Source organism: Phoca vitulina, unplaced genomic scaffold, assembly GCF_004348235.1.
Source record: "Phoca vitulina isolate PV1807 unplaced genomic scaffold, GSC_HSeal_1.0 scaffold8, whole genome shotgun sequence".
Classification (NCBI taxonomy): domain Eukaryota; kingdom Metazoa; phylum Chordata; class Mammalia; order Carnivora; family Phocidae; genus Phoca; species Phoca vitulina.
Window position 1 is genome coordinate 35,178,889 of NW_022589711.1, and position 17,470 is coordinate 35,196,358.

General features: G+C 41.7%; 1 protein-coding gene across 2 annotated transcripts in view; it reads left to right on the plus strand.

Annotated features, from left to right (window-relative positions):
* Nucleotides 1-3,782: 3,782 nt before the first annotated feature.
* The window catches only part of TMPRSS7 (transmembrane serine protease 7), a 31,496-nt gene continuing 17,808 nt past the window's right edge, over nucleotides 3,783-17,470 (plus strand). Inside the window, exons 1-7 of one of the 2 annotated variants that reach the window (XM_032406135.1) lie at nucleotides 3,783-3,890; nucleotides 6,198-6,265; nucleotides 7,403-7,596; nucleotides 8,585-8,623; nucleotides 9,558-9,786; nucleotides 11,078-11,208; nucleotides 13,155-13,267. In XM_032406135.1, coding sequence (XP_032262026.1) covers nucleotides 3,798-3,890; nucleotides 6,198-6,265; nucleotides 7,403-7,596; nucleotides 8,585-8,623; nucleotides 9,558-9,786; nucleotides 11,078-11,208; nucleotides 13,155-13,267 — 867 coding nt within the window. In that variant the 5' untranslated portion in view covers nucleotides 3,783-3,797. The remainder of the gene's footprint in view (nucleotides 3,891-6,197; nucleotides 6,266-7,402; nucleotides 7,597-8,584; nucleotides 8,624-9,557; nucleotides 9,787-11,077; nucleotides 11,209-13,154; nucleotides 13,268-17,470) is intronic. The other variant, XM_032406136.1, reaches the window with a different exon arrangement.

Genomic DNA, 17,470 nt, shown 5'->3' on the forward strand with positions numbered 1-17,470 from the left:
TTTTTCCTCTTGCACATAACACTTTGCACATCAATACGCTAAAACCAATAATTTTCTGAGTGCTCTATTTCATTCTTTATTTTTAAATAATTATTTCATTTGCCATTGAGAAACTGAGTCCCTGATCAGCTCATTGGCTGTCTTGAAAGTGCATGCATGCGAGGCCCTCACTCCTATCCCACAGCCCTGCACGAACCAGAGCATCATCATCCACAATTTTTTTTTCTGTAACACGCAGTCAGGAAGCCATAAATAAGAAATCAATTTGTTTCTATGAGGAACTCACTTATATTCTTATTTTCAGTCCTGCCTCAGCCAGAAGAAATTGATGGTGGGAGAAAAGCAACATAATACAAACATGTGAAACACACGCCTATTCCCACAGCTGAGCTTTGTACAGATGAAATGACCCTCAGAGACTCTTAACCTCCTGACCTTCGGGTCCTCTGGTCTACCCTCCGTGAAATTCAGGCCCATTCTCTACAGCATCTACTTGGCGGAACTGGAGAGCTGAGGAGAGGATCTGGGATTCATATAATGAATAATTAATTCACTGGGGTGCATATAATGTCTGATTTTTCTGATCTTAATTACATGATTTAATGCAAGTCATTCACTACACTTATATCGATGATTTGATTTGACTGATATATTGAGGCCTTCCAGCACTAAGATTCTCCTGACTGGGTGGCTCCATTCCACATGTGTTCTAGACTAATATATCTTCTTTTTTTCCCCTTTCTTTTCTTTCTTTTTTTTTTTTTTAAAGATATCCAATATCTCAGTTCAGATGGTCAGTGCCCAAGGGAAGCTGCCAGGTAGACGAGCACCTCGAAAACCCATCGACAAAGCCAAACCCAAGAAGCTGTCCAAGAAGAAAGCTCCCTTCTGGAATGTCCAAAACAAAATCATTGTCTTCACAGTATTTCTCTTCATCCTAGCCGTCATAGCTTGGACACTTCTGTGGCTCTACATCAGTGAGTGAAAATCCGTGTTCCTTTGGGGCTGCTAGTACATGGGCAGTGCACACCCCATCTGCCCCTGGGTGTGTCTGAGAGACTTTCCCAAGTTCCCAGACTGATCGCCACTCCCAAAACTGGAGGTTTTCAGGAGGAAGAAGGCAGAATTGTCTTTCCCATTTCTTCCTTTACCACCACAGCTTTCTTGTCCCCGGAGAGCAGGAGGAGCAGGGATGGGGGATGGGATGACAAGAGCTGAGGAGGATGTTCAGGAGCTTTGGAGGAGTTCAGAAATGTAATGCATTTTTAGCTTTAAGAAATGAATGGTTTTCTCAGTTGTTTCATTTCCTCATTCCACCCACCGCTGGTTTCTAGGCAACCTCACATTTCCTGCTCCCCGAGCTTCCTTTCACTCATGCATCTTGCTCTGCATGGTGCTTATGTTTTTGTCACGCTGATTGGTTATGCTTTTGTCTATCTGATTGATCCTTTTGGACAGGAGTTATGACTAAGCTTTTTCGTAAAGAGTACTTAACCGTTCCACACATTCACTATAGCATTTGTTGACTTACACCCAACTTGCAACTCCATACATGTTAATATGTTTGATACAAGATATGTGTACTCTCAAGGATATTAAAAATTGGTTGTGAGGCAGGATTTATAGGCAAATAATTAATGAATATTGTATTGAACAGTTCAGGATACATATATATATACACACAAACTGATTACTTGCAATTTGTGCTGCACAATGCAGGACATCAGACATACCAAGATAGATCTCCTACCTTCAGAAAGCTCACAGATGCATTTTCTACTTTCAAGAAACTCAGTTCAGGGCTGGAGAGGGGGTGTGAGTTGATTTTTTAATTTTTATTTATGTTTATTTTTTTGCTGAAGGAATTACTTTGCAGTCACAGAAGAGAGGCATCTAACCTGCCCAGGAATCGAGTCCAGGGAAGGCTTCATGAACTGGTTGTTCAAAATTCATTTCTTTCATATCCTGAGCATGCCCACTATGAGCTGGGCCCTGTGATCAGCATGGAAACAGAGTGGTAGAGCAGACAGAATCTCTATCCTGAAGGAGCTTAAAGACTAGTGAAGGAAATTAAGTCAATAGGCAATTAAGACAAACACAAAATACATCCCCAACCCAGAATGAACTGACTTATTTCCTATCTGTTCTCTGCTGGCCCTCAACTGATATATTCGCATTGCCTTAGCACTTTTGTGTAAAGTTTTGGGACATCACTGTATAGAAGCAGTCTGTTGTCTGTGCGAAAAATCAGAGAAGGACATTTCAGGAAGACAGACCAGTATGAGCAAAGAATTGCTCAACAAACAATAGTGTTGTGACCATGCAGGTTGTTGTATGTTGCGCTGAGCTAAAGAGTTGGTTAAATGTAATCTTGTTCAAGGCTAAACTGATCTCACTTATATTATTGTTATCCTGACCCTTGAGTACTTACTGTTATAGGAAGACCCTGAGCTTCTAGATAAAAGGCATGGCTTTGACTCAAATTTTAAAGAGTCTGTAACAACAACAACAAAAATCTAAGAAGCACTTCCCTGTGAAAATCAGGAATGAAAACAACCATTGTTTTATATGGGAGGCTAGTGAGTCAAGGTGATCCATCCAAGGTCACATAGCTTGAAAGAATAAATCTAGGACATCAGCTCAGTCCTTCCGCCCCTGTACCTCTTTCCCACACCTCCACAGTCTCACTCCACTGCATGGGGCTACTGCGACCATGGATGGCTCACACAAGGGAGGTGGCTTCCTGTCACTCACATAGGTGCCCCTTCTTCCTAATTCAGCCATCCCTTATGTGGCATTTTCATGTGCTGGGCATTGTGCTAGGAGAGAATATTCTCTCCCTTTCTTCCTCTACTACCCTTGTTCTCTCTCTTCCTTCCCTCAAACATTTATTGAGCTTCAAAGCTACGAAAGGGGTTGAGGGACAAAAAGAAGTTCCTGTTACTGTTAAAGGACAGACATACAGACAGAAGTTATGGTAGAGTGGGACATACATCACAGGGGACAAATGTACCATGGCCACGGGAGCCAGGGGAATGGTGCTACCTAGGAGTAAGACCTTGGTAACAAAAAGAAAAGGCAGAAAGAAGAGCCCCTCTTCCCCCCGCCCCCCAAGCTATTCTCAGGTGCTCTAAGACACAGCAGTGTTCTTGTTCGAGTCGTCAGTGGTTTCTGGGCAGGCCTGACACCCAATCCCATGGTCCTCACTGGGCAGGGTATTGAAGCACGAGTGACCTGACACTGGGCTGAGAACCATGCTTTGTGGCTCACAGGAAGGACAAATTCCCCATGTATTGTACAGAGCTGAACACCAGCCCGGCACCCTGCACATCAGCCTCACAAGTCAGATAAGGATGAGCCCCCAGGAGCTCAGTGAAGGTCAGCAGGAGGGCCCTTCCCTCTTCTCCCACTATGCTCACTTGACCTCACAGTAGACATTTCTTACCTCCTTACCGTCTACAGACTCAGGATCCATGAAAACTGCATATGTTCTTTTTGGTCCCTTGGTGACTCTAGGACGTGTATAAGTGTTTACCAGAAGTCGGTAGAGAGTATAGACTATCCTAAGAGCAATGGTGATTTACGGCTGACGGAAGTGTTGTTATTGACAACATTTAGAGCTTCCCAGGCTATGAACCAGTAACATCTGTAGCTGTCCAACAGAACCCTGTGACAGCCTGACACTGACCTAGATCAGGCAGAGCCTCCCTGCCACACAGAGGGGAGAGCCCCTCACCCGCTGCCTCTCCTGTCTTACAGGTAAGACAGACAGCAAAGATGCTTTTTACTTTGTTGGGATGTTTCGCATCACCAACATCGAATTTCTTCCTGAATACCAACAGAAGGAGTCCAGGGAACTTCTATCAGTGGCACGGACTGTGCAGCAAGTGGTGAGGTGATGGGGGGATGTGCGGGGGGAGGGGGAAGGAAGGTTGTGTGAGAGGCTGGGGAGAGTGGGGTCAGGGGTCAGGGGATGAGGGGTTGGGGTGGAGGGGTCACAAGTGTCCCAAGTGAGCAGGGAGGATCAAGGAAGACATCAGAGGGAAACGTGAGATTTAGCTCATCTTGGCTGTAATTGCTTATTTGATAGAATTGCTAATTAATTTAATTTAATTTGTTTACTCATGTATTTTATTTATTGCTGAAAGTAAAAGCAAATAGCTCTCTGAGCTCCAGTTTTTCTCATCTGTAAAATAAAGGAATTGGATCAGGCGATCTCTAAAATGTCTTCCAGAACTAAAGTGACAATCATATTGATTAATTCCGGGAGCTGTACACATTTATCTCAACCTCAACACACTGGAATCGCTTTACTTTTTTAAAAAAAATTTTTTTCTTTATAGAACTAATATGTATTTAGTTATAAAAAATTATAAAATTCAGAAAGTTACAAAAAGGAACATTAAAATTTTCTTTAACATCATCTCCAGAGATAGAGCCCCTTTTTATTCTGGGCCACATAGACATAGAGGATGACGCAATATTGGAATATTAGTAGATATTCAGTTTTACAATCTGAATTTTTCCTCTTAACGTTAGGTTGCATGTTTCTATGCAAGTAAATATTCTTTAAAAAATGTAAGTTTTAATAGGTACAAAGTTAGCAAATCCCTTTTTAAAAAAATTTTTATTTAAATTCAATTTAGTTAACATATAGGGTATTATTAGTTTCAGGGGTGGAATTTAGTGATTCATCAGTTGCATGTAACACCCAGTGCTCATTACATCACGTGCCCTCCTTAATGCCCATCACCCAGTTACCCCATCCCCCCACCCACCTCCCCTCCAGCAACCCTCAGTTTGTTTCCTAGAGTTAACAGTCTCTTATGGTTTGTCTCCCTCTCTGATTTCATCTTATTTTATTTTTCCTTCCCCTATGTTCATCTGTTTTGTGTCTTAAACTCTCAATATGAGTGAAATCATATGCTATTATTTCGCTTGGCATAACACCCTCTAGTTCCATCCACATCGTTGCAGATGGCAGAGCCAATCCCTTCTTATTGGATATTTAAGTTGTCTCCCATTTTTCTACTATGGATAATGCTACACAAAACTGCTACATAGATTGTGTATATCTGTGATTACTTCCTTACCTGATCCCCTAAAAGTGTATACAAATATCTACTCATGGCTCTTAGTATGTATTACCAACCAGAAAGCTTCTGCCAGTTTGTATCTGCACAGGGATGACGAGGGTGACCTACACACTGGTGCCCCTACTGCTGTGACAGGCGCCCTGCCATGTAGACGGGGGTGGGGGGTGGGGGGGGGGGGGGGGGGGGGGGGGGGGGGGCAAGCTAAAACAACAGGGGGCGCAGTGACTCCTATTTCCTGAAGGCCGCCTACACACAGACTATGTAGCTAAATGTTTTACCTTTACTATATATCAGGTAATCCTCAGATTAGCCCAAAGATTCTTGGTGAGCATTTTGATCGCTTTACAGTAGAAAGACAGACAGACAGAAAGAAAGAAAGAGAGAGAAGGGGGTTGGAAGGGAGGAAGAGAAAGTGAAAGAGAAAAAGGAAAAAAAAATAGTGAGGGCTCAGTAGTTTTAGGTAACATGTTCTGGGTTGCATAGTGAATTTAAACCCCACAATTAGGTGGGTGATTTTGCCATTAGGTAGGAAGGGGAACACAGGAGGAGGAGATTTGGCAGAGGCTCAGTTTAGATTTAGAAAGGCTAAGGAAGGGCAAAGAAGGTAAATTGAAATAGCTCTCCTTTGGCTCCAACTCCGCGTTTTAAAAGGGCTGGGTTCCCTAGACTGCCGAGGAGGACGGAGGATGGTAGACCCGGAGGAGGGCACCGCCTGCCCCCTAGTGGCTAGTACTGCAATGTGTCCTTAAGAATATAAATTTTCCAGGCTGTGCATTGATAGAAGAGGTTGGGTCAAGGACTTTGAAAATGTACTTGAAGGAGTTTGATTTATTAATTGTGGAGAAAATTAACCTTTGGAGTAGGGAGAATACAGAAGTTAAGCTTGATTAGGGTGTCTCGAGACAGCAATGAATGAACGAAGGTAACTGGTTATTCTTCACAGAGAGCACAGAGACAGGAAATAACCCAAGACTTGAGCCTTCAGCCAGAGCCCTGCTTCTCTCCTTGCTAGCTCTGCGAGCTTGGGCCTACAGCATGCTAGGTACCGCGAGACAAAGCCAAATTTGAAAGACTTCAGACACCTCGGTTTTTCCTTTTCAGGTAAACCTGGTTTATACAACATCTGCCTTCTCTAAATTTTACAAGCAGTCTGTCGTTGCAGATGTCAGGTAATGTATATCCCTTACTTTGGGACTTCTGTGTTTACTGCTGTAAATTCCTCTCAAGGCTGTGGAAGGGCTCAGATATGACCACTCTGCAGTAACTTCCTGGGGGCGACATTGGGTTAATACCTTTTAGCACAACTGGTGACCCAACTCAGCCCTGCTGTCATGCTGAGTTTTTCTCTTCATCTGCCAAAGCCTGCCCTCTCCCACAGCTGGGATCCTGGGCCCCCCGGGGTTAACGTTGCTGGGCAAAATGGCCACAATCGTGGCTACCATTGGGTGGGGGTAAAAGCAAAACACAGTCCAGGATTTCTCAAAATACGTTCAGCCAAAAACTGGTCCCTGGAGATTTTCTGAGGAAAAAACAGATCTCATGGTCAAATAATATGTATTAAAATTTATTTTATGAATTTTTAATTGATTTATTTTATTAAAACTCATTTTTTAAATTGTGTGCTATGTTTCCCCACCTCCAGTATGTGCGCAGAGACTCACAACTCACTGTGGCTTACAAAGGTACTGAGAAGTCTGGGAGTAGAGCAATTTGTCTACTTCTCTTTCCTGCATTATTTACCATAGAACACTTAAGGTTTGTTTTTCATAAAACATGACAGTATTTGTGCACTTAGAGCTCTTGCTCCAGGGTTTGGCTAAAAACCAACTTGGACTCGATTCCTGGATTTGCTACTTATTAGCCATATGATTTTCAGTTGTAGTTGGCCTTGACTTCCTTTTCTGTAAAACTGGAATAATAGGACCTTCCTCAGAAGATTAAGTGGGATAAAGCAGAATTTAGCACTGTGTCTGGACATGGCAAAGTGTCAAAAATCATAGTTGTTGTTATTTGTAATAGCAGTGAATGACTAATATCCATAAAAATAGTATATTCTCCAGGGAGATGCAACTATACACGAATGATTCTAGATGTGAACCCAACACAGGAAGACACATACTATGATGCTTTCCCTTCCCAATCCCCACAATAAGAGTCAATGACTTCTTAAAGAAGGAATTTTGGAAGCTGAAGGATGTCCTCACTGGCTTTACCTTGAATCATTCAGTCGGGTCACTGGCTTTTTATGAGAGTCCACTTCCTAAGATACATACGTGAACATCCCTCTTTTTTTTTTTTTTCTATAGCAGCAACAACAAAGGTGGCCTCCTTGTCCACTTTTGGATTGTGTTTGTCATGCCACATGCCAAGGGCCATGTCTTCTGTGAGGACTGTGTGGCCGCCATTTTGAAGGACTCCATCCAGACGAGCATCATAAACCGAACCTCAGTGGGGAGCTTGCAGGGCCTGGCTGTAGACATGGACTCTGTGGTACTAAATGGTGATTGTTGGGTAATTCTCCTCTATGCATTCCTTCCCACAGCACTGCTGATACTGCCATTAAACACCGTCAGTATTGTAATGAATTGTATTCCCTTCTGCAATCCCAGTAAAACAGTATTAGCTGAGGACACTGATAAAGGAAGTTGCTAAATGTTATATACAATGATTGGACAATAGAAGTGGGTTCAAAATATATATGAGATTGAATTTGTTAAAGTGTCCCCCGCCCTATATTTAATTCAGCTTCATGAATCTTCAAACTAAGGGCTCCAAGTCCTGAAGAAGAAAGAATTTTGCTGAGGCTTATCTTGTCTTTTCCTTTGTCCAGATAGAACTTAGAACTGCACCAATGTTATAGAGCATTGCCCAACATTCCACAATTGCCTGCTGAATAGCCCTGCCAAAATGCAAATTTCATCATTCGATTTGCTAGTAAAATACTTTAATTAATTGTGTGACCCCAAAATTATGCAACTTTCTCTCTTGATTTAAATCATATAGATAGAAAGATAGATATAAATAGATAGATATTGATCGATCTATACGCCAGGCATGTAATGTACTAGTATGTGGCTGATAAGTATTGCTAAATGAATGAATGAAATATCTCTAGTGGAAAAGTCTGCACCACAAATACTATTTCAGATCTAGGACTAATTATTATTATATTTGGTTGCTTTTTACCTTTAGGGATGTTTAAATGTGTCACTATGGACAATTTCAAGCATCAAGAAAAGTAAAGAGAATACTATCATGAACTCTCATATACCCTTTACTCAGCTTCAACAACTATGAACTCCTGGCCATCCCACTTGCTCTTGAAATACAAAAACAACTTCCCCCACCCTCCCTGGATCATGTTAAAGCAAATCCCAGATATGATGAATTGCTTTTAGAGGACTGAAAGGAATTTTTACTAAGCAAAATTCTAACAAAATGAAGTGCTGGAACTGACAGTCTCTTTTCCATGTGTTTTTTCAATGCAGCTGGGCTTCGGTCAGATTACTCTTCAACTATAGGATCTGGTAAAGTATGACATGCAGTTTCTCCTACTCTGCCTACAAATCACTATCCTTTTTGGCTATAGTTTTCTTTTTCTTTTTCTTTTTTTTAAGATTTTATTTATTTATTTGACGGAGAGAGACACAGCGAGAGAGAGGGAACATAAGCAGGGGGAGTGGGAGAGGGAGAAGCAGGCTTCCCGCCGAGCAGGGAGCCCGATGCGGGACTCAATCCCAGGACCCTGGGACCATGACCTGAGCCGAAGGCAGACGCTCAACGACGGAGCCACCCAGGCGCCCCTATAGTTTTCTTTTTCAAATGATGGTATTTGGTAGTGCTCTTTCAGTTGCCTGTGACAGAAATACACTCGAACTAGCTTAAGCCCAGAAGAAACGTGATTGGCTCTTATAACTGGGACCTACATGGAATGTTCTGGCTTCAGGCATGTTTGGGGCCAGGCTGTAAAATAAAATATCATCAGAACTCTGCATCTCTGCTTTTCCCTGCTGAAGCTTCAACGAGTGTATTCTTTTAATATAGTGTCATGACTGGCAACCAGTAGACCCAAGCTTATAATTTATCAGTAGCAGCAATAGTAGAAAAAAAAAAGAAAAAAGCCTACACAAATTTCCAGAATTTTTGCAGAAGTCCTGGGGCTGATCTCAGTGTCTCAGATCAGCTGGCCTGCCCATTTATGAACCAGCTTCTTTTACTCTGATTGGCCAGTCTGGGTCACGTCCCCATCTCTGGACCTCGAGGTGAGTTTAACCCCAACCAAACCATACAGGCAGGGTAAGGATAGTTTCTCAAAGTAAAGTCTTGGTGCTGTTACCAGAAGAGAGGGGAGTGGACTCCAGGCTGGCAAAAACAGCAGATGTCCTCCACCCTCACTCTTTATAAAGATGTCTAGAAAAGTCATTCTTAAAACAAAACAAAACAAAAGTGCTGTCTCCACAGACAAAGGCTGCTCTCAGTACTTCTATGCAGATCATCTGTCTCTCCGCTACCCTCTGGAGATTTCTGCAACCTCAGGGAGGCTGATGTGCCACTTCAAGCTGGTGGCCATCGTGGGCTATCTGATTCGTCTCTCTATAGAGTCCGTCCAGATTGAAGCTGCCAACTGTGTCACCGACTCCCTGACCATTTACGACTCCCTCTTGCCAATCCGGAGCACCATCTTGTATAGGTACTCGGGTTGGCGAGTAAAAAGACTTTTTTACAGTGTCTCTCTTGGGCAGTATCTCCTTTCCCTTAGACTTTGAAAACTATTTTTGTGTGCACTCATGAGATCCAAGACTGACCCCGGCCTTACTTAGTATCCCCTGTATTAGCCAGCGCCTATCAGACACAACTTTTGCTTTTTACTTGTCACTTACAAGGGTCAAAATCAGTATAGCAGGAACTTCAGCCAATATTTCTGAAATCTAGCCGACTTTTTTGTTTAATTTTACTTTTGTTGCAACCGCAATGAAATCTACTGTTTCATTAGAGTGTGAGAATAAAAATTCTGATGATTGCATACCATTAGTAAAACAATTAAAATTTTTCCCCTTATTAAAAAGATAACACAATTGTTCATTGTGAAAGTGAACAGAGAAAAAGATCGATATTTCACAATCCCATTAGCTAGAACAAATGTCTGTTATGTTTTTGCACATTCTCATTCTATACACACACACACACACACATATTTATATGCCCTAGTATTTTTACTTACTAGTAAACATCTTTTTATGAGTGCTTACTATCTTGATAATTTAATAATGATAGCTACACTTTATCAAAAATGTACTATTTGTTACTCACTGTGCTAAAAAGGCACATGAATCTTATTATTTTTAATAGTGCTTATGTATGTAACCGTGTTTTATGTATGTATGTATATTTTGGTGATGAATATGCATATGCTAGAAATTTCAACAGTACATAATGGTTACAGTGAAAAATAAGTTGGTCCCTGGCTCCCATTCCTCAGTCATTATTATTATTTCTTTTCATCCTTCCAGACATACTATGCAATTATCACACTTAATCCTCACCCCAATGCCACGAGGAGTAGACTCTTGGTACAACCACTGTTTCATAGTAGGGGATTTGGCATTCATGAAGATGAGTTACTCGACTGCCCAAGCTCTTTCAGCCAGTTTGGAGATGGAGCTGAGTGTTGAACCCAGTTTTCCTGAGGGCAGAGCTCAGGACCCCAGCCATTTCAATAGTTGTCTATGCCTTGCTTGCTCTCAAGGCGGGGGGGGGGGTCCAGGGACAGCCATCCAGAATTCTTTGATAGTTACTGGGCAAAAGTTTCTATCCCTTATCAGCTCCCCTTCGTGGTGCCCTGTGGCAAATGAAGATCTGGCTGGCGGAGTCTGACTAACAGGAACCATGTGGATGGCCTGGGAAATGGGTGGGGTTAGTGGTGGATGGAGGCTCACTGCTCAATAACCTGTTATCCACGGACTTTTGTTGTCTGGTTTCAGAATTTGTGAACCTACAAGAATGATAATGTCCTTTGTCTCCACAAACAATCTCATGTTGGTGTCATTTAAGTCTCCTCAGATACGGAGGCTATCGGGAATCCGGGCATTTTTCGAGGTCATTCCAGAAGAAAGTAAGTCTTTCCTAATTGAAAAAAGTCACCCTGAAAAATATCTATGATGATACTCCAGTCTTCTCTCTCCTGAGGCTGTGTTGTCATACCAGTCCTATTAGTCAGGGACTTTGACTCAGGGTCCAGTCAGAGGAGAGAGATCATACTATTTAAACAGAGAGGATTTAATGTGAAGAACTGTTAACTCGGCATAAAGGTGTCAGCTAGGTCAATCAAAAGGCAGAAAGAAAACCGTAAGGTGTTCTGGGTTTAATACATGTAGAAAGCAACTACCCCTCTGTAGTTCTGGGGGTGGGGACAGAGGAAAGCGGTGGCAATGCTGACAATTTACAGTGTGGAAGGGGGTCTGTGGACTGAAACTCAAACCTTTGGCGCAGGGGAGCGGGGGTTGCTGCTTAGCCGATGCGGTGTCTCTGAGTTCAGAGCCGGTATTCACGGACTTGGGACCCAGACCTTCAAGGAGGGGGTGCCAGACAGCCGGGGCTGGTATTTTCGAGGAAGATGCAATAAGATGGAAGTTGGGAAGACTGCAAACAGGCTTCAACTCTGCTACAGGAAGAAAGTGTAGCTGTGCGGAGGGGGGCAGGGGAGAGTAGGGGGGAGTGGGAGCGAATGGGGGGGAGAAGGGGAGGAAGGGGGATGGGGTAAGTAAGAATCGTTGCTGGGGTACCTTTCCCAGGAAGAGGAAACGAAACACGCAGGAAGCCCCACTCTGCCTCCTGCAGTCTGCTAGTCTTCCTGTAGCGCCCCCTATTGGCTGGGCCTGGCAGGAAGCCAGGTGGCAAAGGAGAGAAGCGGTTCGCAAAGTCCCCTAGTAGCATCGGAAAAGGGTACCTTCTCAGCTCAGTGATAATAGCGCAGTACCTACTGCACTACAGTGCTGTCTGCCGTGAATTTTCGGTACTAGCTATGCGTGTGAACGCCATCCTAGAAAGTGCACGGGAAGTAAAACCCAGAGATTTAGTGGGTTTTCCTAGGTCAGAGAGTGAGCAAAAAGTGACCTAGCTCCCTTTCATTCTTCTCCTTTTGACTTGGGTTGACGAAGTAAAACAAAACAAAACAAAAAGAGCCTTTACTGAAACTCTTGTCTTTTTGTAATATTTGTTGCCTTGTAACCGGTCAGATCTTCCAGGTCATGTCTTGGTAACTTCTTTCTGAGCACTGACAAGGCCAAAAGGAGCAGAATGAGAGATGTGGGTAAGGAGGACAGTGGGTCTGGCTTAAGTTAGATTGTTATAGTTTCATAGGTCCACCGACATTTTAAGGCAGTGGCTTATTTTGATAGTTTTTTTTCTGTCAAATTATTACAAAATGAAATGTAAAATTGATTTATTGAACCAAATTGAACTAGCTATTTGAAATGTTGTTGGGTTGAAAATTATCTCTTAACAATATGATTGGCTCAGAAATATTGCAGTGGAATTTGTGAACAAACATTTATTGAGCATGTACTATATGCCAGGAATGATTTCAGGGGTTAGGGAAAGTGGCAAACAAAATAGACAAAAATCAATACTCTCAAGGAAATTACATTTTAGCAGAAGGATGACCCTACAGTAAGAATAGACGTTTAGACTGTTTTATTTAAACAGAACAACATGTTATGTAAACTGGGGATATTTCTTCAACAACAAATATACACTCAATTGAACAAATAAGCTCAGAAGCTTTAAAATATATTTAAGCTATGTTTTTAAAGAGAGTAATAGCATCCTGTAGATCTGTAGTCAATATATGATCTGAAAACAAATATAGAATTTGAATAAGAAGATAAGCTATATGTCTATAGGGTACTGTTTCTTTTTGGAAAAACTAGTTTAAATTTCAAAAAGTATATAAGCTTGTTGATCAAGGAGTGTGCGTTTGTAGTTAAAGAAATGTATGCAGTGCATTTCCCATAATCTCACAACTGCAAGTCATTGTGTGTTCCTGGATATTTTTTTCAGAGTGTGAAAACACAGTATTGGTCAAAGAAATCACTGGCTTTGAAGGGAAAATTTCAAGTCCATATTACCCAAGCTACTATCCTCCGAAATGCAAGTGTACCTGGAAATTTCAGGTAGCCTAGTTTTACCACTACTTTAGAAAAATATTGTTATCTTATGTTTAGTAGCAATCTATTTTTAATTACCTTTATTTTTTACTACAAAAAGAATGTTAGTTAATTTTATAATATCTAAACCTTAATCAAATACATTACCTAGAACATGAAAGTTACTTGTAATTTCAACCTGCTGCCCATAAATTTACTGTTCTTTGCAGATGGGCTTATTTTTCCAATTGTTATTTTGTTTGTTTGTATTAAAAAATGCAAAGATACTGTTATGGGATCAAACAATTTATTATTTTACTATGATAGAGCTCCCTTATCAATTTTTAATTATTTCACTATCAGCATTATTGTAAGAATAATAAAAAAATAATAAATTGAATTAGGCAATGTATATTTCAGTTATATAAGCAAACCAAATTTTTAAAATTTATGTAAAATATATACATCACCGTCTGGTCCTTAACAGAGTTCCTTCTTTTTTTTTTTCCTTTAAAATTTTAGTCTATAACTGTTTTTCTTTCTCCAACTGTAGTGTCCTGTGGAGGAAGATACGGCAGGGCTCTTTCAGCATCTATGTATAAAACCATTTTTGTGAGGCATAACAATTAGATGTAAGTGGCAAGGAGTTTAGGGTTTGCATTCATTCAGCATGTTATTATTAAATGCCTACTATGTGTCCACAGTATTCTAGACACTGGGATCCATGATACCTGACGCACATTCACAGAAGCTTGGCTCTCATGGAGCTTACCATACAGTAGGGGGAGACAGGCGACAAACGAACAAAAAGATGTACAGTAGGGTACATGGTGGCACAACGCTATGGAGAAGAACAAAGCAGGGAAGGGGGCTCTGGAGCTGAGTGGGTGATGGGAGTATGAAGGACAGGATGTGAGGAATTTGTTACCTTAAATAGCACGGCCAGGGGAAGCCTCGCCGACAAGCGGACTTTTGCACAGAAACCTGAGAGAGATGAGGGAACTGACCCATGCGTCCCTAGGATCAGAGTGTTGTAGGCAAAGAGAACAGATGAGACAAAGGCCCTGAGGCAGGGGCATGCTTGCTGCGTGTGTCATTTGTACACAAAGAGTTAAATATATATTTTTAAAGATTTTATTTATTTATTTGACAGAGAGAGACACAGCGAGAGAGGGAACAGAAGCGGGGGAGTGGGAGAGGGAGAAGCAGGCTTCCCGCTGAGCAGGGAGCCCGATGCGGGGCTCGATCCCAGGACCCCGGGATCATGACCTGTGCCGAAGGCAGACGCCTAAGGACTGAGCCACCCAGGCGCCCCAGAGTTAAATATTTTTAATAATTTTATTATACCCAAATGTGTACTTAGTGTCAATGTCCTGATGGCATACACCCTTAAGTTTTTTTTTCGTCTTTGTTGCAAACATTTCCAAAATAATGAAAACCCAAAGGTTCTGGACTCTTGCTCACCACCAGATTCTTAATGCCTCGGGGCAGCAGCATCTCATTGCCTCAGGTCACTCATGAGTTGGGGAAGGAAAAAGAGAGAATCAAATCTGTCTCTTCCATCTCTCCAAAAAAGCAGGTGTATCTTCTTTATGACATCCAGAACAAGAAAAGCCCATTCTCAAAAGCTCTATCAAATGTTTGAAGTTCCTTCGAGGTAAAATAAACATTGATTCCATGATAACCCATTAAACCTAATGTGAAGATCCCTAAATATTGTTCTGGTCAGGATATAAAAAAGAATACTAGATTCTATTTCACTACAGGTGAAGGGTTAGAAATGCTGAGTAAAAAGAACTCTTCATAAAGAAAAAAGCATGCCACTGAGGGAGTAGAGAATGGGAGAGGGGAGACAGACAGGAAATACTGGGGATAGACTGTGGTGGGTGACACCATTTCCCAGAGGTCAAGATTGGTCCTCCTCAGTGTGGACATTAAATAAAGCTATCCCTCTCTCGGATGGCTTTGAACAGCCACCTAAAATTTTGTGATAGCATGTTTCTGCAAATGGAATTCATGTAAAAAAATAATATCACCTGTAAAATAGCTTTGAATTTATTGCAAACGACTGAGAAGAATGACTTAATTGACAAAAATATTGACTCAAGTCATGATAAAACCTTTTATACACAAGAGTTGATTTCTATCATCCTCAATCCTTCTTAGCACCTGTCCGACTTCCAAATGTAACTGAAGAGCCGTCAATCCCTTTTGCAGTTTTAAGGTCTCATTTATCTGAGAAGGATTAACTCCCCCTCCAACCTAAAGTCCCTGCGATTTTTCTCCCAAGAATAAACAAATGTGTATTGAATGTCAGTTTCAGGCGCATAACCAAAAGGAACACTCAGTAGCAAAGTAAAGTCCTTGTTCTTTCCGAGCTTACAGACTGCAGGGGAAAGAGGTGTGGTGAAACGTGAAAAAGAGTATTGAGGCTTATAACATGTCTCCTACATTTGTTTCGGGCACACACATTTTTATTTGCTCTTAAAACATACCTCTGATATAGGAGAGAGACTCATCACATTTTATAAATAGGGAAATAGAGCTGGGGCAAGCCATTGGCCAGAGACTACTCAAAAAAAAAAAAAAAAAAGTAACCCAGGCAGCATTAAAAGGAATCCGGCCCCCACCAAGCAAATCCGCCCTCCTCTTTTCCGGGTCCCTAAAGATGTTCAGCTTCCCTATGTTTCATAACAATCGCTTAGTTGAATATTTACCTCCCTCTCTCTTCCTTCTTTTTGTTTTCCAACTAATACATTTTGCCATGCGAACTCAGAAGAGAAACATGGAGTGGGGTTTTGAATTGTTTTATCACAGATGCCATCAGCCTAGCACCCACCAACTTAGGTGCATCCGACACAAGCAGAGATTACTGTGGCCCAATTAATTTACCTCCTCTCATCACTTAGGAAAAAGGTGGGATTCCCCAGAGAGGAATCCCTCTTCCCTGCTTCTGTGGCAAACATGTAACCACTGAAGTTTCCAGTGCCCGTTGGAAACAGTGCAGCGGGTTCTGCGCGTCCTGTTGCTACCACTGACTAGAGAAATATTTCAATACAGCAGGTCCAGATCAGGAGAAATCCTCCCCTTACTTGGTAAAAGTTCCCAAAGCAAAGGCAGGGGTTGGGCAGTGGGAACAGAGAACACAGGACGTAGAAGGAAATAGCATACTTAGTGGTTTTTCATTTTTGTCCATTTGTTGAACAAAATAGCTCACAATGCTTTGTGGAACTGCACCTCATGACCCCACTGGGGTCAAGCTGGCTAATATCAGTAGTGCCTCCTGGCCAATCTGGCCACAAATGGAGATTTGTGTGCAAATCTGTGTCAGTAGAATCTGGTGTGCAAGGGGACTTAATTCTTCTCACTGTGAAGAAGATTTGTAGATTAGGGGGTGGTGATGCATTTAAATCTATTTTACTTTGGAGTGATGGAACACAGTGAAAATGCCTATGTAAGCTTCTTATGAAGAATTGCATTGGAGTATGTCCTTACGCTATAAAATTACAGTGGTTACTCAAGGTATTTACTATCAGTTTGCATCTTTTCTTCTTCTTTTTTTTTAATTTGAAGAAAAAAATCAGATAACAAGACTGGGGAAAAAATTAATGTGTGCCCTCAGGAACCCTTGGTTTTTATTGAACATAAGACAATCCTGTTCCTGGGGCACCTGGGTGGCTCAGTCGTTAAGCATCTGCCTTCAGCTCAGGTCATGATCCCAGGGTCCTGCATCGGGCTCCCTGCTCCACGGGAAGCCTGCTTCTCCCTCTCCCACTCCCCCTGCTTGTGTTCCTGCTCTCGCTATCTTTCTCTCTGTCAAATAAAGAAATAAAATCTTAAAAAAGAAAAAAAAGACAATCCCTTTCCTCTTGAGCCCTCACTGTCCATTTCCAGGCACCATGACACACTGTGGCACCTGGAAAGACCACCATGTGGCCTTCAGGGAAATGCAGGGCAACCTTGGGCATTCCACTTATTTTTGGTTAGTTTTGATTTCTTCTATAAAATATGACTCATACTACCTTCCTAACTGTGTTGTTGTGATGTTTAAATGAGAGACATAAAGAGCCTCTCGAAGATACGTTGAGGGAGGAGGGCTACTATATTTAAGTACATGTTAGAAAGAAGTACATGCACACAACAAAGAAATTGTAACATCAAATATGATGACATCTCTAAAAAACCAAATATCAGGGTAATAAAAATCAATGGGTAAAATCCATCTCTTAA